The 22,378-nt window shown below is 53.9% G+C and overlaps 2 protein-coding genes across 4 annotated transcripts in view; one reads left to right on the plus strand and one right to left on the minus strand.

Moving 5' to 3' along the window:
- On the plus strand, nucleotides 1-22,126 carry RABEP2 (rabaptin, RAB GTPase binding effector protein 2). 2 transcript variants are annotated; one of them, XM_031003124.3, is made up of 13 exons: nucleotides 1-1,035; nucleotides 1,527-1,739; nucleotides 6,175-6,332; nucleotides 11,768-11,878; nucleotides 11,964-12,314; nucleotides 15,358-15,453; nucleotides 15,551-15,649; nucleotides 17,771-17,926; nucleotides 20,351-20,528; nucleotides 20,669-20,680; nucleotides 20,788-20,843; nucleotides 21,034-21,150; nucleotides 21,503-22,126. In XM_031003124.3, exons 1-13 carry the CDS (start codon nucleotides 975-977, stop codon nucleotides 21,602-21,604), a joined length of 1,710 nt encoding a protein of 569 aa, XP_030858984.3. In that variant the 5' UTR covers nucleotides 1-974; the 3' UTR covers nucleotides 21,605-22,126. The 2 variants fall into 2 exon arrangements, with proteins under 2 accessions (XP_030858984.3, XP_055221650.2); XM_055365675.2 differs by lacking the exon at nucleotides 20,669-20,680 and having other exon boundaries at nucleotides 2-1,035.
- Nucleotides 22,083-22,378, minus strand: part of ATP2A1 (ATPase sarcoplasmic/endoplasmic reticulum Ca2+ transporting 1) — a 25,945-nt gene continuing 25,649 nt past the window's right edge. For both annotated transcript variants that reach the window (XM_055365663.2, XM_031003100.3), the window contains one exon: nucleotides 22,083-22,367. In XM_055365663.2, the coding sequence (XP_055221638.1) occupies nucleotides 22,342-22,367 (26 nt within the window). In that variant the 3' untranslated portion in view covers nucleotides 22,083-22,341. The remainder of the gene's footprint in view (nucleotides 22,368-22,378) is intronic.

Raw genomic sequence — 22,378 nt, forward strand, 5'->3', positions numbered from 1 at the left:
AATTAATTAATTAAAGGGCGGAGTCGACACTGGAAGTTCAGGAGAGGTGATGGGAGCTGGGACGGAGTGTTAGCGCTGGAGATGGAGAAAAAGGGGCACATTCTGGAATAGTCAGCACATTGGAAGTAGAGTTTACGGGACTTGCAGGAGGACACGTAGAATCAAGGACTTCCAGGTTCCTGGCGTGTCCTTTACAGAGGGAAAAAAGGTTTGGGGGAAGGGGAACCAAGGCTCTGGACATAAATCTGAATTGCCTGTCACCGTCAGGGTGGAGGTCACAGATAAAGAGCCTGATCTAGACACAGGCGGAGAGGAGAGGAGGGATTTGAGGGCGTTGGGAGGGGGAAAGGGGGGCCAGCAGGAAGCGGTGACTGGCTGAGTAACAAAATGGGGGTGGGGACGTGCAAGTTTCAGACTCCGACTAACTACGCGGGGACTCCGAGGCGCTCAGAAAAATGAAGCCGACCCGGCCCTGCCCCGAGGGACGCTCCAAGAGGGCGGAGGTGCAGGGAGGGCCCCGCCACAATTCGCGGTAACGCAAGTCAGGCTCGGGCGGAAGGGCGGCCGGAGCCGATCAAAGGCTGGCTCCGGGCAGGGGCAGCGACGGAGCGAGGGGGAGCTCTCCGCAGGCCGGTGTCCCGGAGGAGGCATAATTGGAGCAGGGCTTCCAAGGTCACGGAGAGACGCCGGGCAAGACCTCTTAAGGATCCTCTTCCGGGCTTGAAAGGCAGGCGTCCTCCCGAACCGCGCGACCCAGCCAAGAAGAGCCGGGGCGGGGCCGGGGCCGGGGCCGGGGCCGGGGCCGGGGCCGGGGGCCGACTCGGGAATCTTCGGCCGAGGCTCGGCAATCCCCTCATCCTCCGTCCGGGGCCGATCCGGAAACAGCCGAGCGGATCCGGAAACAGCCGAGAGGACCCGGAAGCGGTGCGCTCCGTCACCAGGGAGTGCGGGAATCCGCCGTTTGCGCTGAGGCAATGGCGGCAGCTGCGCCGGTGGCCGCGGACGACGATGAGCGGCGGCGGCGGCAGGGGGCTGGTACGTGAGGGGGCGTCCGTGCACGCGGGGGACGGTGATGCTGGGGGCGGGGCCGAGCCAGCCACCTGCAGATGGGGGGGTGGAGAGGGATGATGGAGGAAGGGGCGGGGCCACGCCGTCGGGAAAGGGGGCGGGGCCTAGGGCCACCGGCAAAAGGGGGCGTGGCCCGGCCATTCAAGGGGTAGGGCCAGTGACAGGTGCGAAGTGGGGCCCGGTGAGGAAGGGGCGCGGCCACTAGGAGGGCGGGGCCGGGTGGGACCGAAGAGAGGACTGAGTGAAACTGGCCACCGCGAAGAGATGGAGTGTAGGCAGCACCCGGCAGAGCGAGTGGGAAGGGGGCGGGGCAGGGGCGGGGCCAGGTGAGCCGGGCGGGCCCAGGTGAAGGAGGCCCCAGATGAAGGCGACAGTACTAGGTTGCAGGACTTGCTAAGCCGGTAGGTGGCCTGGGGTGTTAAGGGATGGGAAGAGAGGCTGATCCCTGTCCCCCACAGCACTGGAGGACTCCCGGCCCCAGGAAGAGGCAAATGGTGAGGCCGAGTCAGGTGAGCTCAGCCGGCTTCGGGCTGAGCTGGCAGGCGCCCTGGCAGAAATGGAAACCATGAAGGCTGTGGCAGAGGTGAGCGAGAGCACGAAGGCCGAGGCTGTGGCTGCGGTGCAGCGGCAGTGCCAAGAGGAGGTGGCCTCGCTGCAGGCCATCCTGAAAGGTGAGACGCGGGACTCACCTAGACTCCCCATCAGCCCCATACTGGGGAGTGCATGACGAGAAAGGGATTGGGGGCACAGATAAGCTATGGGATAGGTTAGCAGGGCTGCCTGGCACAGGGCATGCCTATGGCCCAGAGGAAGGGCCGCCCTTTTAAAATTTGCATAGAGGCCCTCCATGTGATAGCAGCAGCTCTGTCAGTTATAGCTAAGTTTAGCTCCCAGCTTCTATCTGTTGCCTTGTCCCATGTCATTTCTTGTCCCTCACTGATGATTGATCAACCCTGAAGATGGGCGAGAAACTTCTCAGTTCCCCAAACCAACCTCATTTTAGTCTGGACTTCTGGGAAATAGAATCAGCCCTGGCCCAGTCTCTGTGAGTCTAATGCTCTGCTCTCTAGCCTTCCCCAGACACTCCCCCCTCCACCCCACGCCATGCACCAGCTTCCCCACCTCCGCCCCACGTTCTCTGTACTTGGTCCTCTGGCCCCAGACGCCCCGGCTGCTGATCCTGTTTTCTACTCTCCTTCCTCTAGCACAAGTCAGAGACTCTGAAACAGATGTCAGAGCTGCCCCCGCTGCTATGCCCCTGCTGCGGTGGGGCTCTCATCAACTCTCTCCTGGACTTTTGTCCCAACCTTCTCACAGATCTCCCTCTATAGTCTGGCCTTGACATTGGCTTCCAGAGTAAACTTCCTAAAATTCGCTTCCCAACATGCGATTTCCCTTTCTAACAGCCGCTGGTGGCTGGAGACTTCTCTGGGGCTGTATTTCCCACATTTCAGGATCCACCTGTCTGTGCAATGTAGACACATCCTTGTACAACTTACTGTGCTGTTTACTTAATATTTGTTCTTTAAATAGATCGACATTTTAAAAGTTTACATACATTTATTAAGGGAAACTTGTTATCTCTACTATATAAGAAAAGCCAGATGTGTCCTAAATAATAACAATAGCTAGCTTTTTTTTTTTTCTTGAGTCAATAAGAGTTTCACTCTGTCGCCCAAGCTGGAGTGCGTCACACCACGCTGGTGTGATCTCAGCTCACTGCAACCTCCACCTCCTGGGCTCAAGCAGATCCTCGTACCTCAGCCTCCCAAGTAGCCAGGACTACAGGTACATGCCACCATGCCTGGCTAATTTTTAGTATTTTTTTGTAGAAACAGGGTCTCTCTATGTTACCCAGACAGGTCTTGAACTCCTGAGCTCAAACGATCTGCCTGCCTTGGCCTCCCAAAGTGCTGGGATTACAGGTGTGAGCCACCGCGCCTGGCCAGGTAGCATGTTTTGAGTACTCACTATGTGCCAGGCACTGAGCTAAATGCTTTATGAGTAACTAATTTCATAACAAACTCTGTGAGGCAGGAACTATTATCCATCTCCATTTTACAGAGGAAGCTCTGAGGCCCGGAGAGGTTAAATAACTTGCCCAAGGTCGTATAGCTGGAAAACAGCCAAAGGTTGGAAACCAAGCAGCCTAACAGCTGAACCTATTTTTTTTTTTTTTTTTGAGACGGTGTCTCACTCTGTTACCCAGACTGGAGTTCAGTGCTGCAGTCTCAGCTCACTGCAACCTCCACCTCCCGGGTTCAAGCGATTCTCCTTCCTCAGCCTCCCAGGTAGCTGGGACTACAGGTGTGTGCCACCACACCTGGCTAATTTTTTTTTTTCTTTTCTTTTGAGATGGAGTCTTGCTTTGTCGCCCAGGCTGGAGTACAGTGGTGTGAACTTGGCTTACTGCAAGCTCCACCTCCCAGGTTCACGCTATTCTCCTGCCTCAGCCTCCCAACCAGCTGGGACTACAGGTGCTCGCCACCACGCCTGGCTATTTTTTTTTTTTTTAATTTTTAGTAGAGACGGGGTTTCACTGTGTTAGCCAGGATGGTCTCGATCTCCTGACCTCGTGATCTGCCTGCCTCGGCCTCCCAGAGTGCTGGGATTAGAGGGGTGACCCACCACACCCGGCCCCATTTTTTGTATTTTTAGTAGAGATGGGGTTTCACCGTGTTAGCCAGGATAGTCTTGATCTCCTGACCTTGTGATCCGCCCACCTCGGCCTCCCAAAGTGCTGGAATTAGAGGCGTGAGCCAGCACGCCCGGCCCAGCTGAACCTTTACTTCTACTGTTAGTGCACAATAATAGGTCAATATCTATACAAACAAAAAATGACCACGTTCTACCAAAAATCAAACAAGTCCATGTTACTTAGGTGGGAGGATCAGTTGAGGTCAGGAGTTTGAGACCAGCCTGGGCACCAAAGTGAGACCCTTAGCTGAGTATGGCGGCAAGTGCCTGTGGTCCCTGCTACTTGGGAGGGTGAGGTGGGAGGTTCACTTGAGCCCAAGAGTTTAAGGCTGCAGTGAACTATGATTGCACCACTGCACTCCAGCCTAGGTGACAGAGGGAGACCCTGACTCCCTTTTTTTTTGTTTTTTTGTTTTTGGAGACGGAGTACCGCTCAGTCACCCAGGCTGAAGTGCAGTGGCACAATCTTGGCTCACTGCAACCTCCGCCTCCTGGGTTCAAACAATTCTCCTGCCTCAGCCTCCCAAGTAGCTGGGATTACAGGCGCCCACCACCATGCCTGGTTAAATTTTGTGTTTTCAGTAGAGACAAGGTTTCACCATGTTGGCCAGGCTGGTCTCGAACTCCTGACCTAGGTGATCTGCCCACCTCGGACTCCCAAAGTGCTGGGATTACAGATATGAGCCACGGCGCCCGACCATGACCCCCTTAAAAAAAAAAAAAATCTATGTTCTATCCAACATCACCTCCATCTCCTGCTGACCTGTAGAATAAGTTCCAAACCTCTTGGCGTCACATTCAAGGCCCTGGGAGCCACCCACTGCCTCCTTTCCAGTGTCTCTCCTTGGGCGCCTTCACTGTTCCAGTCCCTCCAACATATCCCACCATGCCACAGCCAAGCCAGCTGCTCTTCCGCTGCTCACACTGGTCATGTTAACTCATGCATCTTTCCCTCCTTCACTGTCTACCACTGTCCTCTCCTGCCTGGCCAGGCAGGCAGAGTGAGGGCTCCTTCCTCTGGGATATCCAAGCCCAGGAAGGGTCCTCTCCTGTACCTCTTCCCATACTGCATCCTAACTATTGCCACAGCCGCCCTCTTCATCGGACTGTGAGCTCCCGGTGGCAGGCTTTGTGTTTGATTAATTTCTGTATTTCCAGAGCCCAGCTCAGAGTCTGATCCAGTGTAAATATTTATTACTACGATTAAGGGCCGGGTGTGGTGGCTCATGCCTGTAATCCCAGCACTTTGGGAGGCTGAGACGGGAGGATTGCTTGAGCTCAGGAGTTCAAGACCAGCCTGGGCAACATGGTGAGACCCCGTCTCTACAAAAAATACAAAAATTAGCCAGGCATGCTAGTTTGTGCCTGTAGTCCCAGCTACTCGGGGCACTGAGGTGGGAGGATTGCTTGAGCGCAGGAGGCTGAGGTTGCAGTGAGTCATGATTGCGACACTGCACTTCAGCCTGGGCAACAGAGTGAGACCCTTTCTCAAAAATTAAAAAAACAGAGGCCTGTGGTGGGGTGGGGGGAGAGGGGAGGGATAGCATTAGGAGATATACCTAATGTAAATGACGAGTTAATGGGTGTAGCTCACCAACATGGCACATGTATACATATGTAACAAACCTGCATGTTGTGCACATGTGCCCTAGAACTTAAAGTAAAATTAAACAAACAAAAAAAAAGGGCTGGGAGCAGTGGCTCATGCCTATAATCCCAGCACTTTGGGAGGGCAAGGCGGGCGGATCGCTTGAGGTCAGGAGTTCAAGACCAGCCTGGCCAGCATGGCAAAACCCCGTCTCTACTAAAAATAGAAAAATTAGCCAGGGGTGGTGGTGGGCGCCTGTAATCCCAGCTACACAGGAGGCTGAGGCACGAGAATCACTTGAACCCAGCAGGCAGAGGTTGCAGTGAGCCAAGATTGTGCCACTGCACCCCAGCCTGGGTGACAGAGTGAGACTCTGTCTCAAAATAATAATAATAATAATAATAACCAAAAAAAATTCTTACTGTTCTTAAGTATTGACTGTTCCTGGTATATATTAATAGGAACAGTGTCACATCTTCTGTGTGCCTGAGAAAGGACTGGACACCTTGCCTGTGTCATCTCATTTTTATTTTTTATTTTATTTTATTTTTTTGTACACTATTTATCTTAGATATGTCATCTCATTTAGTCTGTAGCCACCAGAAGGATGATCAGTAGTGTCCCCATTTTGCACCTAAGGACACTGATGCACAGAGAGGCTGAGTGATTGTCCAGGTCAATTTCTGCAAAGCCTGCCATGGCAACTGCTATGGTAGATTGTCTCACAGAAAGAGTCAGTGCATCAAGAGTCCCCTGCTCACCCACAGGCAGGGCCGGCTCATTGACCCTCCCTCTCTCCCACCCTCCCTCTCCCCCACCAGACTCCATCAGCAGCTATGAAGCCCAGATCACCGCCCTGAAGCAGGAGCGACAGCAGCAGCAGCAGGACTGTGAGGAGAAGGAGCGGGAGCTGGGCCGCCTGAAGCAGCTGCTGTCCCTGGCCTACCCACTGGACTCCCTGGAGAAGCAGATGGAAAAGGTTGGGATTGGGATGGCTTCCCTGCTGCCCTGGGATTTGGAAGGATGTTGAGGATTGTGGATGTCCCATTCCCTGGTCATGGGGTGCGGGGCACCCAGCAGTGATTCTAGGAATAGCACAGAGTTACCAGGTGTTGTTGAGAGCTTGGCTCTGTGCTCCGTAGGGTCCTGGCTTGCCCCTTATTAGTGGGTGACCAAGTTCGCTGAGCTCCAAAATTAAGTTATGTAGAGGGAAGGGAACTTACACTTAAGGGTAACAAAAAAAATTCTTACTGTTATTAAATATTGACTTCTGGTGTACATTACCTCTTGGTAATATATTGTTACCTCTTGGCTTGGTGCAGTGGCTCACGCCTATAATCCCAACACTTTGGGAGGCCAAGGCAGGTGGGGCACTTGAGGTCAGGAGTTCAAGACCAGCCTGGCCAACATGGCGAAACCCTGTCTCTACTCAAAATATAAAAATTAGCCTGTGGCGCACACCTGTAATCCCAGCTACTCAGGAGGTTGAGGCGGGAGGATCACTTGAACCCAGGAGGCAGAGGCTGCTGTGAGCTAAGATCGTGCCACTGCACTCCAACCTGGGCAATAGAGTGAGACTTTGTCTTAAAAAAAAGGATGCCTCTGATGCTTTAGGCACTGTGCTTAGTGCTTGACAGAGTCAGCCTCCCCAGTCCATTCCCTGTAAGGGAGGTCTGTTAGATCCATTTATCAGATGAGTACGATAAGGCTCAGGGAAATTCAGTACTTCCCCTGTTTACGCACATAGAAGGGAGTGGAGTTGAGATTTTAAAATCTAAGCAGAGGACTAACTCATGCTTATAATCCCAGCACTTTGGGAAGCCAAGGCAGGAGGATCGCTTGAGGCCAGGAGCTTGAAGCTGCAGTGAGCTATGATCTCACTACTGCACTCCAGCCTGGGCACCATAGCAAGATCCCATCTCTAAAAACTTTTTTTGTTAAATTAACTGGGCATGGTGGTGCACACCTGTAGTCCCAGCTACTCAAGAGGCTGACATGGGAGGATCACTTGAGCCAGAAATCAAGCCTGCAGCAAGCTATGATCACATCACTGCACTCCAGCTTGGGTGACAGAGTAAGACCCTGTCTCTTTAATAAAAAAAAAAAAGTCTAGGCAGACTGGTTTTATTTATTTATTTATTTATTTATTTATTTATTTATTTATTTATTTATTATTGAGACAGAGTCTTGCTCTGTCACCCAGGCTGGAGTACAGTGGCGCAATCTCGACTCACTGCCACCTCTGCCTCCTGGGTTCAAGTGATTCTCCTGCCTCAGCCTCCCGAATAGCTGGAATTACAGGCACCTGCCACCATGCCCAGCTAATTTTTTTGTAGTTTTAGTAGCGACGGGGTTTCACCGTGTTGGCCAGGCTGGTCTTGAACTCCTGACCTCTAGTGATCGGCCCGCCTCCGCCTCCCAAAATGCTGGGATTGCAGGCGTGAACCACCGCGCCCGGCCCAGGCTGGTTCGAAAGTGTTCTTAATCTCTATGATATGTCACCTCCTTTATTATTGCTGTTATTAACAATTATAGGAAGCACATATTTATTATCAAACGCTTCATCTTTCAAAGCAAATTTTTATTGTTACTTCATTTGATCCTACAGCAGACCTGTGAGATAGATACTTCAATTAATATTCTTATTTCATGCATAAGGAAACAGGCTCAGGGATGGTGTCAGTTACCTAGTTAGAAAGAAAGATGAAGACAGGAGCCCATGAGACAAAGACCTTCAAGCCACATCTTCCCAGCATCCGGGCTGCCCCGTGCATCCGGAGTGTTCCCCAGGGAGCACCTCCACAGGTTGGTAAAGGAGAGGGCCCCGCTCAATGAAAGCTGCCCAACACAGTGAAGGGAGCATCAGGGCTGGGCGTGGTGGCCCACGCCTGTAATCCTAGCCCTTTGGGAGGTTGAGGTGGGCAGATCACTTGAGGTCAGGAGTTTGAGACCAGCCTGGCCAACTTGGGGAAACCCTGTCTCTACTAAAAAAGTACAGAAATTAGCCAGGCATGGTGGTGGGCACCTGTAATCCCAGCTACTCGGGAGACTGAGGCAGGAAAGTCTCTTGAACCCAGGAGACAGAGGTTGCAGTGAGCCGAGATCATACCACTGCACTCCAGCCTGGGCAACAGAGCAAGATTCCGTCTCAAAAAAGAAAAAGAGATTTGGAGGATTAAACAGCTTGCTTGAGAAGACTTCAAGTGATTGAAGAAGTGGAAAGGGCGTGAACTAGAAGTAGGGAGTGATGTGGACAGGGATGACTGGCAGATTTCTGCCTTGAACAGCTTGTGGCCAGCAGGGCCATTTTCACTGACTGAGTGTTTGTGGCAGGAAGAACAGCGTCCTTGAGTGGTTTGTTTTGGGTATCTACGGTTAGAGGAGCCTGTGGGACATATAAGCGGAGATATGTAGAGGCTGTTGGTTGCTCAACATCAGCAGGATCCGAAGCTTGAAAAGAGGTGGGAAAATATGGTCAGCTCTATGGTGGTGATGGGAGTGTGGGAGAACAAATCGATTAGGATGAGATTTGGCTGCATGTGATTGAAAACCCAAATTAACAGTGGCTTAAATGTGACATAATTTTTTTTTTTTTTTTTGAGACGGAGTCTTGCTCCGTCCCCAGGCTGGAGTGCAGTGGCGCCATCTCGGCTCATTGCAACCTCTGCACCCAGGTCCTGGTTCAAGCAATTCTCCTTCCTCAGCCTCCCAAGTAGCTGGGATTACAGGCGCGCACCACCACATCCAGCTAATTTTTGTATTTTTAGTAGAGATGGGGTTTCACCATGTTGGCCAGTCTGGTCTTGAACTCCTGACCTTGTGATCGGCCTGCCTTGGCCTCCCAAAGTGCTGAGATTACAGGCGTGAGCCACCGCACTTGGCCAGAAATTTTTTTTTTTTTTTTTTTTTTTTTGGAGACAGAGTCTCAGTCTGTCGCCCAGGCTGGAGTGCAGTGACGTGATCTTGGCTCACTGCAACCTCCACCTCCCGGGTTCAAGTGATTCTCGTGACTCAGCCTCCCTGAGTAGCTGGGATTACAGGTGCCCACTGCCACGCCCGGCTAATTTTGTATTTTTAGTACACACAGGGTTTTGCCGTGTTGGCCAGGCTGGTTTCAAACTCCTGCCCTCAGGTGATCTGCCCGCCTTGGCCTCCCAAAGTGCTGGGATTACAGGCATGAGCCACTGCACCCAGCCCAGAAATTTGTTTTTTTCAAGTCCAGAGGTAGACATTTCAGGACTGGTATAGCAGCTCAACAAGTTGTCAAGCAGGCTTCTCCTATATTGCTGTTTTGCCGTAGGTAGCACATTGCCTCATGGTCCAAGATGACTGCTTGAGTGCCAGCCATCATGTTCACATTCCAGCCAGCAAAAAGGAGGAGAAGGAGGAATAAAGAAAGGCACACCCTCTTCCTTTGAAGAGTTGTCCTAGGCCAGGCACGGTGGCTCATGCCTGTAATCCTAGCACTTTGGGAGGCCGAGGCGAGCGGATCATTTGAGGCCGAGATGGGTGGTCTCAGGAGTTCGAGACCAGCCTGGCCAACATGGTTAAACCCCCTTCTACTAAAAATACAAAAAAATTAGCTGGGCATAGTGGCACGCATCTGTAATTCTAGCTACTTGGGAGGCTGAGGCAGGAGAATCGCTTGAACCTGGGAGGCGGAGGTAGCAGTGAGCAGAGATAGTGCCATTGCACTCCAGCTTGGGCAACAAGAATGAAACTTCTTATTAAAAGAAAAAAAGTTGTCCTGGGCCAGGCACGGTGGCTCACACCTGTAATCCCAGCACTTTGGGAGGCCGAGGTGGGTGGTCTCAGGAGTTCGAGACCAGCCTGGCCAAAATAGTGAAACCCCGTCTCTACTAAAAATACAAAAATTAGCCGGGCGTGGTGGCGAGTGCCTGTAATCCCAGCTACTCATGAGGCTGAGGCAGGAGAATCGCTTGAACCCAGGAGGCGGAGGTTGCAGTGAGCCGAGATTATGCCACTCCACTCTAGTCGGGGCAACAGAGTGAGACTCCATCGCAAAAAAATGTAATAATAATACAAATAAAATAAAGAGTTGTCCTGGAAGGTCCCCTTGGCTTATCTGTTTCCATCTCAGTAGCTGGAACTTAGCCAGATGATCTGTTTAGTTGCAAGGAAGCTGAGAAATGTGGATGGTATTTTAGAATTTAGGCCACATGCCCAACTAACAATGTGAAGTGTGCTGGGCATTGGTGTAATCCCAACCCAGATGCTGGGAATTACACTTGTAATGCCAGCACCTTGGGAGGCTGAGGTGGGAGGATCACTTGAGGCCCGGAGTTCAAAACCAGTCTGGGCAACATAGCAAGATCCTGTCTCCACAAAAAAATACAAAAATTAGATCATTGGTGCACATGCCTGTAGTCCCAGCTAATCAGGAGGCTGAGGCAGGAGGATGGCTCGAGTCCTGGAGATGAGGGCTACAGTGAGACGCGACCGCAGCACTGCACTCCAGCCTGGGCAACAGAACGAGACCTCATCTCTTTTTTTTTTTTTTTTTTTTGAGACGGCATCTCGCTCTGTTGCCCAGGCTGGAGTGCAATGGCGTGATCTCAGCTCACTGCAACCCCCGCCTCCCGGGTTCAAAGGATTCTCCTGCCTCAGCCTCCCGAGTAGCTGGGACTACAGGCGCCTGCCACCACGCCCAGCTAATTTTTATACTTTTAATAGAGACGGGGTTTCACCATGTTGGCCAGGATGGTCTTGATCTCTTGCCCTTGTGATCCTCCTGCCTTGGCCTCCCAAAGTTTTGGGATTACAGGCGTGAGCCACCGTGCCCGGCCAACCTCATCTCTTAAAAAAAAAAAAAAAAAGCTGGGCGTGGTGGCTCAAGCCTGTAATCCCAGCACTTTGGGAGGCCAAGGCAGGCGGATCACGAGGTCAGGAGTTCGAGACCAGCCTGGGCAACATGGTGAAACCCCATCTCTACTAAAAATACAGAAATGAGCTGGGCATGTTGGTGCGTGCCTGTAGTCCCAGCTGCTGGGGAGGCTGAGGCAGGAGAATGGCTTGAACCCAGGAGGCGGAGGTAGCAGTGAGCCGAGATCGTGCCATTGCACTCCAGCCTAGGTGATAGAGCAAAACTCCATCTCAAAAACAAAAAAAGGTAAAGTTCTATGACGAAAGAAAAAAATGGATGTTGGAGAAGGAAGATATGGTGAGTGACGGGGCCACAGGAAGAAGTCGTGACCTTCATCCTTGCCCTTATGTCCTGGGGCAAGTTGTGGAAGCTTCTAGAGCCTCTGTGTTCTTATCTCTGGAATGAGGGTGGACAGCACCTTCTAGGGAGGATTAGGAGAGCTGATGTGCTTGGAGAGGAAGCTCTGAACAGACCTGGGGCTTCAGCACTTGGGAGGGGAAACTATTGCTGCCATACCCCGCTCCCTCCAGGCCCACGAGGACTCGGAGAAGCTGCGGGAGATCGTACTGCCCATGGAAAAGGAGATCGAGGAGCTGAAGGCGAAGCTGCTGAGGGCCGAGGAGCTGATTCAGGAGATCCAGGTGAGGGCACGGCCGGGGGGCGCTGGGGAAGGAGGGGTGCCAGAGGACCCTGGCCCCCCAGCCTCTTCCCTGCCCCCTTCCCTAGAGACGTCCCCGGCATGCCCCTTCCCTGCACGGCTCCACGGAGTTGCTGCCCCTGTCCCGGGATCCATCGCCCCCGCTGGAGCCTCTGGAGGAGCTGAGCGGAGATGGGGGTCCAGCCGCTGAGGCCTTCGCTCACAACTGCGATGACAGCGCCTCCATCTCCTCCTTCTCCCTTGGCGGTGGGGTCGGCAGCAGCTCCTCCCTGCCCCAAAGCCGCCAGGGCCTGAGCCCTGAACAGGAAGAGACGGCCTCGCTGGTGTCTACAGGCACCCTGGTTCCCGAGGGCATCTACCTGCCCCCTCCTGGCTACCAGCTCGTCCCAGACACTCAGTGGGAGCAGCTACAGACAGAGGTGAGTGTTGTGGGCAGGGTGGTGGGGTGTACCATCCCCCTCTCCGCTGGATGCTTCCCCCGCACCACCTGTGTTCAGACCCAGAGCTAGAGCCGCAGCTTCCACAGGGAGAAGAGAGGCCCCCCTCCTGGTGAAGGCAGGCAGATGTAAACATGCATAGGGGCCAGGTGCGGTGGCTCACACCTGCCATCCCAGCCACTCGGAAGCTGGGTGGGAAGATTGTTTGCGGCTAGGAGTTCAAGGCCAGTCTGGGCAACATAGTGAGACCCTGTCTCTTTACAAAAGTTAAAAAAAAAAAAAAAGCCAAGTATACACCTGTAGTCCCAGCTACTTGGGAGGCTGAGGCAGGAGGATCTCTTGAGCCCAGGAGATTGAGGTTGCAGTGAACCGAGATCGTGCCACCCACTCCAGCCTGGGTCACAGAGTGAGAACCTGTCTCAAAAAAAAAAAAAAAAAAAAGAGGCCGGGTGCAGTGGTTCATGCCTGTAATCCCAGCACTTTGGGAGGCCGAGGTGGGTGGATCACCTGAGGTCAGGAGTTTGAGACCAGACTGGACAACATGGTGAAACCCCATCTGTACTAAAAACACAAAAATTAGCTGGGCGTGGTGGCGCATGCCCGTAATCCCAGCTACTCAGGAGGTTGAGGCAGGAGAAGCGCTTGAACTGGGGAGGCGGAGGTTGCAGTGAGCCAAGATCAAACCACTGCACTCCATCCTGGGCAACAAGAGTGAAACTCTGTCTCAAAATAATAATAATAATAATGTGATACAAAAAATGAATTGTACATTTCACATGGGTAAATTATGTGGTAAAGAAATTATAACTCAATAAAGGTGCTTTAAAAAAAAATGCACATGGATACATGGGGAAGACATTGTCACCAGGGAGATGGCCAGAGAAAAACAAAACTGGGCTTATAGGATAGAGACTGGCAGTGAGGGAGACTGACCCAGGTTCAGGCTGGAACTGAGACCCAGATGGTGGGAGGAAGTACTCTTAAAGACCGGGGCAGGCCGGGCGCGGTGGCTCACGCCTGTAATCCCAGCACTTTGGGAGGCCGAGGCGGGCAGATCACCTGAGGTTGAGAGTTCAAGACCAGCCTGACCAACATGGAGACAAGCGTGGTGGCGCATGCCTGTAATCCCAGCTTCTTGGGAGGCTGAGGCAGGAGAATCGCTTGAACCCGGGAGGCAGAAGTTGTGGTAAGCTGAGATCGCGCCATTGCACTCCAGCCCGGGCAACAAGAGAAGCAGAGAGAAACTCTGTCTCAAAAAAAAAGAAAAAAAAAAACCGGGGCACAAGGAACTGTGAGTTCAAAGGCCCTGAGGATGGAGAGACCACAGTGTGTCTGAGGAACAGGAAGGCCACCGGGGAGGAGAGAAGAGGAGACCAGAAAGAAAGGCAGGGCCACATGAATCCGACCTCGGGGGCCTGTTGTGCATTGTGCATCTTAGGAGACGCGGGAAGCACCTGCAGGGTTAAGCAACAGAGAAGCCTCCCGGCTCCAGGCTTTCAAAAGCTCACTTGGGGCCAGGTGCAGTGGCTCACGCGTGTAATCTCAGCACTTTGGGACACTGAAGCGGGCAGAATGCTGGAGCCCAGGAGTTTGAGACCAGCCTGGGCAACATGATGAAACCCTGTCCTACAAAAAAACACAAAAAAGTAGCTGGGCACAGTGGCACATGCCTATGATCCAGGCTACTTCGAGAGGTTGAGATGAGAGGATTGCTTGAGCCCAGGAGGTCGATGCTGCAGTGAGCTGAGATCGTGCGCCACTGCACTCCAGCCTGGGTCACAGAGTGAGACCCCATCTCAAAAAAAAGAAAGAAAGGTTACTTGGGGCTGTGTTGGGGTAGGGGACACAGGAGAAGCTGAGAGGCTGGGACTGTGGTGTACAGGAAGGTGGTACCTTGGACCAGGGGATGGTCGCAGAGACAGGAAGAAATGGGTGGATGTGGAATCCACTTTTTTTTTTTTGAGATGGAGTCTCGCTGTGTCACCCAGGCTGGAGTGCAGTGGTGTGATCTCGGCTCACTGCTAGCTCCACCTACCGGGTTCATGCCATACTCCTGCCTCAGCCTTCCGAGTAGCTGGGACTACAGGCGCCCGCCACCACACCTGGCTAATTTTTTGTGTTTATAGTAGAGACGGGGTTTCACCGTGTTAGCCAGGATGGTCTCGATCTCCTGACCTCGTGATCCGCCCACCTCGGCCTCCCAAAGTGCTGGGATTACAGGCGCGAGCCACCATGCCCGGCTGGAATCCACTTTTTTTAAGATGGAGTCCTGTCCTGTCACCCAGGCTGGAGTGCAGTGGCCTGATCTTGGCTCACTGCAACCTCTGTCTTTCAGGTTCAAGCGATTCTCCTGCCTCAGCCTCCCCAGTAGCTGGCATTACAGGGGCCCGCCACCACGTCCAACTACTTTTTTTGTATTTTTAGTAGAGACAAGGTTTCACCATATTGGTCAGGCTGGTCTTGAACTCCTGACCACCCACCTCAGCCTCCCAAAGTGGTGGGATTATAGGCATGAGCCACCATGCCTGGCCCTGTTTTTTTTTTTTTCCTTTTTTTTGAGACGGAATCTCACTCACGGCAACCTCTGCTCACTGCTCACTGCAACCTCTGCTTCCTGGGTTTAAGTGATTCTCCTGCCTCAATTTCCCGAGTAGCTGAGATTACAGGTGTCCCGCCACCACGCCCGGCTAATTTTTTGTATTTTTAATAGAGGCAGGGTTTCACCATGTTGGCCAGGCTGGTTTTGAACTCCTGACCTCAAATGATCCACCCGCCTCGGCCTCCCAAAGTGCTGGGATTACAGGCGTGACCCCACTGCACCCAGTCCTGTGGAATCCACTTCGGAGGTGGACCTGGCAGGGCCTGCTGATGGGTGGGGAGGGAAGGGAAGAGAATGGATGGCTGGGCCTGTAACTTGACGGACTGTGTGGATGAGGGCACCTCCCTGCAGAGGTGGGCCACGAGAAGTGTGGTGAGGGGGGCCAAGTTCCTGGGAGATGCAGGCTGAAGGCAGGGTCTGTGGCAGGGCCGACAGCTGCAGAAGGACCTGGAGAGCGTCAGTCGCGAGCGGGACGAGCTCCAAGAGGGCCTGAGACGGAGCAATGAGGACTGTGCCAAGCAGGTGGGTCCCTGCCGCCGCTGCAGCCCCAGCCGGCCTCTGGCTACCTGCCGCCCCCTGACATGCCCTTGCCCTCACTTTCGCCCTCCCTCCAACCCAGATGCAGGTGCTCCTGGCCCAGGTCCAGAACTCAGAGCAGCTGCTGCGGACCCTGCAAGGGACTGTGAGCCAGGCCCAGGAGCGGGTGCAGCTGCAGATGGTGAGTACCTGGGGGCCCCGGGGCAGGAGGGCGAGGAGTCCAGCAGGAATCAGTTGCACGTGGTGGAAGGGGGCACATAGGAAGTCAAGGAACCTGTCCTGTCCCCAGCTGCTCAGGCCACACCCTGGAACCGGTGCCAGGTAGGTAAGAGGGTTTTGGGGCAGCTGGTGCCGTGGCCAGAACAGGGCCCCTGCAGCCACACAGAGCTGTTTGATCTTGAGCTAATCCCAGACTCCCAGCCTCTGCCTCACCATCTATAAAACTGACATAATGGGCCCTAATTTGCAGAGTCATGAGGATTAAAATCAAATCTGACTGGGCGAGGTGACTCATACCTGTAATCTTAGCACTTTGGGAGGCCTAGGTGGTTGGATCACCTGAGGTCAGGAGTTCAAGCCTGGCCAACACGGGGAAACCCCATCTCTACTAAGAATACAAAAATTAGCCGGGCATGGTGGTGGGCGCCTATAATCCCAGCTACTTGGCTGGGCAGGATAATCGCTTGAACCCGGGGGACAGAGGTTGTAGTGAGCCGAGATCACGCCATTGCACTTCAGCCTGGGTGAAAGCAAAACTGTCTCAAAGAAAAAAAAAAAAAAAAAAAGCAAATCAGATACTGACAAAGACTGGGGAGGAGACATACGTGATTGAACAGGGCCAGGTGTAGGGCAGGAGGGTAGGAGGGCAGTAGGCGGCCTGGAACCAGAGGCCCCTGCAAGGGGCTCCTGCCTCTGGGCTCTGCTGACCGTGGCCACCTAGGAACACAGGTTCCCTGCTGCCAGATTTTCTGATTTTTCAAGAGAAACCAAAAATATGAATATTTGTGTATTGTCTCCTATATTTTTTTTTTTTTTTTTTTTGAGACAGAGTCTCGCTCTTTCACCCAGGCTGGAGTGCAGTGGCACGATCTCGGCTCACTGCAAGCTCTGCCTCCCAGATTCATGCCATTCTCCTGCCTCAGCCTCCCGAGTAGCTGAGACTACAGGTGCCTGCCACCACGCCCGGTTAATTTTTTTTTTTGTATTTTTAGTGGAGACGGGGTTTCACCGTGTTAGCCAGGATGGTCTCGATCTCCTGACCTCGTGATCCACCCGTCTCGGCCTCCCAAAGTGCTGGGATTACAGGCATGAGCCACTGAGCCTGGCCTCCTGTTTTTTTTTTTTTTAAGAAATGGTGTGTTGCTCTGTCGCTCAGGCTGGCCAGGCTGGAGTGCAGTGGTGCAATCATAGCTCACTGAAGCCTCAACTTTCTGGGCTCAAGCAATCCTGCAGCCTCACCCTCCTGAGTAGCTGGGACTACAGGCTCACACCACCATGCCCAGCTAATTTGTAAATTTTTTTGTAGAGTCGGGGTCTCACTATGTTGCCCAGGCTGTTCTCAAACTCCTGGCCTCAAGTGACCCTCCCACCTTGGCCTCCCCCATAGCCAGGGTTATAGGTGTGTGGCACCATGCCTGGCTTGTCTCTTAATTTTTAGAATTGGCAACTACTTTAAGGTTTTAAAAATATATATGGGCCGGGCACGGTGGCTCACACCTGTAATCCCAGCACTTTGGGAGGCCAAGACAGGTGGATCATCTGAGGTCAAGAGTTTGAGACCAACCTGACCAACATGGTGAAACCCCGTCTCTACTAAAAGTACAAATATTAGCCAGGCGTGATGGTGGGCGCCTGTAATTCCAGCTACTTGGGAGGCTGAGGCAGGAGAATCACTTGAACCCGGGAGGCGGAGGTTGCAGTGAGCCGAGATCACTTCATTGCACTCCAGCCTGAGTGACAGAGGGAGACTCTGTCTCAAAAAAATATATATTTTTTAAAATTTAAATTTATATATATTTAAATATTTGTGTGTGTGTGTGTGTGTGTATATATATATATATATATATAGACCAAGTAAAATATCTGGCTTGGGCCCTGGCAGCAGCCTGTAATCTGTGTGTTAGCAGGGACAGGGGTGTCTGAAGAGCTTGGTAGCAAAAAGTGCTCCTTCCTTGCTTAGGAACAGAGAGGGTATGGGCTCTCTTGCTGTCAGTCTGGGAGGAGGGTTCAAGGAGGTTTGGCCTCCTAGGGACTGGAGACGCCCTGTCCTCTTCATTGCCTTATACTAACTGTCTGTCCATAGGCGGAGCTGGTCACCACCCACAAGTGCCTGCACCACGAGGTAAAGCGGTTGAATGAGGAAAACCAAGGGCTCCGGGCCGAGCAGCTGCCATCCTCAGCCCCCCAGGGCCCGCAGCAGGAGCAGGGCGAGGAGGAATCACTGCCCAGCTCTGTGCCAGTAAGCCGAGTGTGGGCACTGAGAGCCTGGAGCCACCGTGAGGGCCCCTTCTTCCCAGGCAGGGCAGAGCATTGGTCACGACCAGCCAGGGTGCTGTGTATTTGCTTGGCTAACTCATTTGCCTTCTCTAAGGCTCAGTTTCCTCATCTGAGAAATGGAACCATACATGCTTTCCAGCATTGGTATCAAAAGAAAATGAATTAACAGAATGCTTGGCAGGAAGGAAGCAGTCATTTGGTTGGTTTGCTATTTTTAAGTGACACGCGAGCCACAAGATTGAATTTATCATAATCTTTGGTTTATAGCAAGCTGCCATCATGGATCTATGCCTGGCCTTTGTCAACTTAATTTCTTAATAATATGGCTTATTAGCCAGGCGCGATGGCTCACACCTGTAATCCTAGCACTTTGAGAAGCTGAGGCGGGCGGATCACTTGAGGTCAGGAATTTGAGACCAGCCTGGCCAACAGGGTAAAACCCTATCTCTACTAAAAATACAAAAAAATTAGTCGGGGCTGGGCGCGGTGGCTCACGCCTGTAATCCCAGCACTTTGGGAGGCCAAGGTGGGTGGATCACCTGAGGTCAGGAGTTTGAGACCAGCCTGCCCAACATGGCAAAACCCCATCTCTACTAAAAATACAAAAATTAGCCTGGTGTGGTGGCGGCCACCTGTAATCCCAGCTACTCGGTAGGCTGAGGCTGGAGAATCGATTGAACCCAGGAGGCGGAGGTTGCAGTGAGCCGAAATCGCGCCATTGCACTCCAGCCTGGGTAACAAGAGTGAAACTCTGTCTCAAAAAAAAAAGAACATTAGTTGGGCGTGGTGGCTCGTGCCTGTAATCCCAGCTACTCGGGAGGCTAAGGCAGAAGAATCACTTGGCCTGGGAGCCGGAAGTTGCAGTGAGCCAAGATCGCGCCACTGCACTCTAGCCTTGGCGAGAGAGCAAGGCTCCATCTCAAAATAATAATAATAATATGGCTTATTAATAAATTGATTAGAAATAGATCACTTGGTGGCTGGGCACAGTGGCTCACGCCTGTAATCACAGCAGTTTGGAAGGCTGAGGCAGGAGGATCATTTGAGCCCAGGAGTTCAAGACCAGCCTGGGCAACAAAGCAAGACCCTGTCTCTACAAAAAATAAAAATAAAAATATTAGCTGGGCTTGGTGGCTTGCGCCTATAGTCCCAGCTACTTAGGAGCCTGAGGCGGGAGGATCACTCAAGTCCAGGAGTTCAAGATCAGCCTGGGCAACATAGTTGAGACCCTGTCTCTACAAAAAATACAAAAATTAGTCAGGTGTGGTGGCCTCCACCTGCAGTCCCAGCAACTCAAGTGTCTGAGGCGGGACGCTTGAGCCTGGGAGGTTGAGGCTACAGTGAGCTGTGATCATGCCACTACACTCCATCCTGGGCCACAGAGTGAGACCCTGTCTCAAAAAAAAAAAAAAAGGCAAAAAACAAAAAAAAAGATCCGTGGGGCACCTTCCCCACCCTGAGATCTGTCCACTTCCGGGCACCTCCTCCCCATTCCTTGGCTCTGCTTTGCCCTTGCGGTCTTCGGCGTTTTCATTACATGTACAGTGCGATGCTTAACTTTCATTGTTCTTGAGCTTTACAAAAGGGTTTATTTTATTTTATTTTTATTTTTTGAGACAGAGTCTTGCTCTGTCGCCCCAACTGGAGTGCATTGGCACCATCTCGACTCACTGTAACCTCCACCTCCTTGGGTCAAGCAATTCTCCTGCCTCAGCCTCCTGAGTAGCTGGGATTACAGGCGCCGGCTGCCAGCTGGCTAATTTGTTGTTGTTGTTGTTGTTGTTGTTTGTTTTTGTTTTTGTTTCTGTTTGAGATGGAGTCTTGTTCTGTCGCCCAGGCTAGAGTGCAGTGGCGCAATCTCGGCTCACTGCAACCTCCGCCTCCTGGGTTCAAGTGATTCTTCTGCCTCAGCCTCCGGAGTAGCTGGGACTACAGGCGCGCACCACCACGCCTGGCTATTTTCTGTATTTTTAGTAGAAACGGAGTTTCACCACATTGGCCAGGCTGGTCTCGAACTCCTGACCTCACGTGATCCGCCCACCTCAGCCTCCCAAAGTACTGAGATTGCAGGTGTGAGCCACCGCGCCCGGCAAGGGGCTCTTGCTGTAGGTAATCTGCTGAACTTTATGGTTGGGACTCTTCCTGAGCGCTCTCCACGGTGTGGGGCATGGTTGTGTGTCCTGAGCTTCCTCTCCTGGGCCAGAGCGCACCTGTCCTCCTCCCAGACGATGGGCATTTTGGGCTCTTCCCCGCTTTAGCCGTTTGCTTCCATCTTCCCTTCCTTCCCCGTTCCTCCCGACAATCCCCGTCTGGCTGGTGGCCCCTGCCCTCCTGCCCTCCTGCCATCCTGCCCCAGCCCAGCAGGTGACTCCTCCGTCCCTTCCAGGAGCTGCAGCAGCTGCTGTGCCGCACGCAGCAAGAGGCGAGGGCCCGGCTGCAGGCCCAGGAGCACGGGGCCGAGCGCCTGCGGATCGAGATCGTGACGCTGCGGGAGGCTCTGGAGGAGGAGACAGCGGCCAGGGCCAGCCTGGAGGGGCAGCTGAGGGTGCAGCGGGAGGAGACAGGTGAGGGGAGGGGCACAAGCCCCCAGCCCCGGGCCCAGGGCCCCTGTCGGCCTTGCAGGGAGCCACCGGGGCCCAGGCGTGGGCAGCAGCGGGGAGGGGAGAGAGGCTGGCCTTGACCTCTCTTTCTTTCCTTCCCACAGAGGTGCTGGAGGGTGAGTGTGTGCTGGAGGTGATCTTGGGGATCGCCCACCCTGGCTGGGCTAGGTGGGGAAAGGGAGAGGGCATGGCCCTGACGTCTCCCCCTGCCCTGACTTCCCAGCCTCCCTGTGCAGCCTGAGGACAGAGATGGAGCGGGTGCAGCAGGAACAGAGCAAGGTGAGGGGGAGGGCAGGGGGACTGGGAGGAGAGGGACCCAGCTGTGGAAAAGACCCTCCCCCACCCCTCCCACCCTCTGTGTCTCCCTCAGGCCAGGTGGAGGAAGCCCTGGGGCAACGGCTGGCCATGCACCCTCCCATCTGGTCCAGGCTGAGCCAGTCCCAGCTCAGTGTGGTGTCTGTCCCCGCAGGCCCAGATCCCAGACCTCCTCTCAGAACAGAGGGCCAAGGTGCTGCGGCTGCAGGCAGAGCTGGAGACCAGTGAGCAGGTGCAGAGGGATTTCGTGCGACTGTCCCAGGCCCTGCAGGTATGGCCTGTCCCAGCCCCGCCAGGCTGGCTGGCTCCACTCCGGGTGACCTCTCCTGGGTCTTGCAAGGACAGTTCCCTGGTTAGGGGAGTCCTTTCTTCCTCCTGGGGCTGGCATGGTCCTGTCCTGAGCTATTACTCAAAAAACCCTGAAACTCTCATGTGAGCCTTGGTCAGTCACCTGAAGCCCTCAGTACAGGGCATGGTGGATGCTCAGGGCATTTGTGGCATCAGCCCCACAGAGGTGGCCCCTGGGTCCACTGGTCCCAGGCCCTGCCCTTGGGGGCTGGCAGGTGGGGTAGGGGCTGCGTTTCCCCACAAGTGCACTCTGCTCCCCTCGTCCGACCCGGCAGGTGCGCCTAGAGCGGATCCGCCAGGCTGAGACCCTGGAGCAAGTGCGCAGCATCATGGATGAGGCGCCACTCACGGACGTCGGGGACATCAAGGACACCTGAGGGGTCAGGATGTCCCCACCCCCACCCTGGGAAAGACGCCTTTCCCCACTCCCGAACCATGAGGCCTCGCTCTGGGGTCTTGGATGGCTTTTCCACCGTCCCTGAGCCTGGGGTTGAGGGGACTGATGGGGGCCACCACCGCCCCGCCCTCCAGCGCCTCCTCCCAGGGTGGCTGGGCCTCCTGTTCTCAGGGATCACACCTGGGTGAGGGGCCCAAGCCCCTCCCGGAACCAAAGGTGCAGGCTCAGGCCTGCGGCTTTCTGGCTGCTGTGCTGCCTCCTGGGCTCCAGCCCTCCCCTGCCCCCAGCCCGTCCCCTGCCCAGGGCACAGCCGAGCCATGGGGGCTGGGAGTCCCCATCAGAGGCAGTGAGGTGGGCCCCGGCCCTGGGACAGGCAGCTGCCTTCTGGTCTGCATGACACTAAGACGCTTGTCCACAGCGGCGACCCAGGCCTCCAAGCTTGCACAGAGGCAAGGCCAGACTTTTCCGTCATTTATTTTCAATAAATAAGCAGCTCAGCGCAGTCGGTCGCCTTGTCCCTGCAAGCCCATCGGGGTTGGGAAGGGGAATTTACAAGGTTGAGAGGGAGGCGGGTGGCCGAGGGAGAAGGAAAGGGAAGGAGACATGTTTATAAACAGACACATGACACGGGTGTGGGGGACAGGATGGGGGTCTGTGCCACAGCTCTGCCTGAAGATGCGTCACTATCGGGGTGGGGAGGACAGAGCAAAAGGACGTTCACTTCCTTCTTTCATCTTCTGCATCTGGAAGGGGA

The sequence above is a fragment of the Gorilla gorilla genome, chromosome 18 (assembly GCF_029281585.2).
Source record: "Gorilla gorilla gorilla isolate KB3781 chromosome 18, NHGRI_mGorGor1-v2.1_pri, whole genome shotgun sequence".
Taxonomy (NCBI): Eukaryota; Metazoa; Chordata; class Mammalia; order Primates; family Hominidae; genus Gorilla; species Gorilla gorilla.

Bases quoted from the DNA above. Each gene is read 5' to 3' on its own strand.
- RABEP2 (XM_031003124.3), top strand. From the start codon at position 975: ATGGCGGCAGCTGCGCCGGTGGCCGCGGACGACGATGAGCGGCGGCGG. The intron at 1,036-1,526 runs GTACGTGAGGGG...TGTCCCCCACAG, and splicing joins GCGGCGGCGGCAGGGGGCTG to CACTGGAGGACTCCCGGCCC. The intron at 11,879-11,963 runs GTGAGGGCACGG...CCCCTTCCCTAG, and splicing joins AGCTGATTCAGGAGATCCAG to AGACGTCCCCGGCATGCCCC.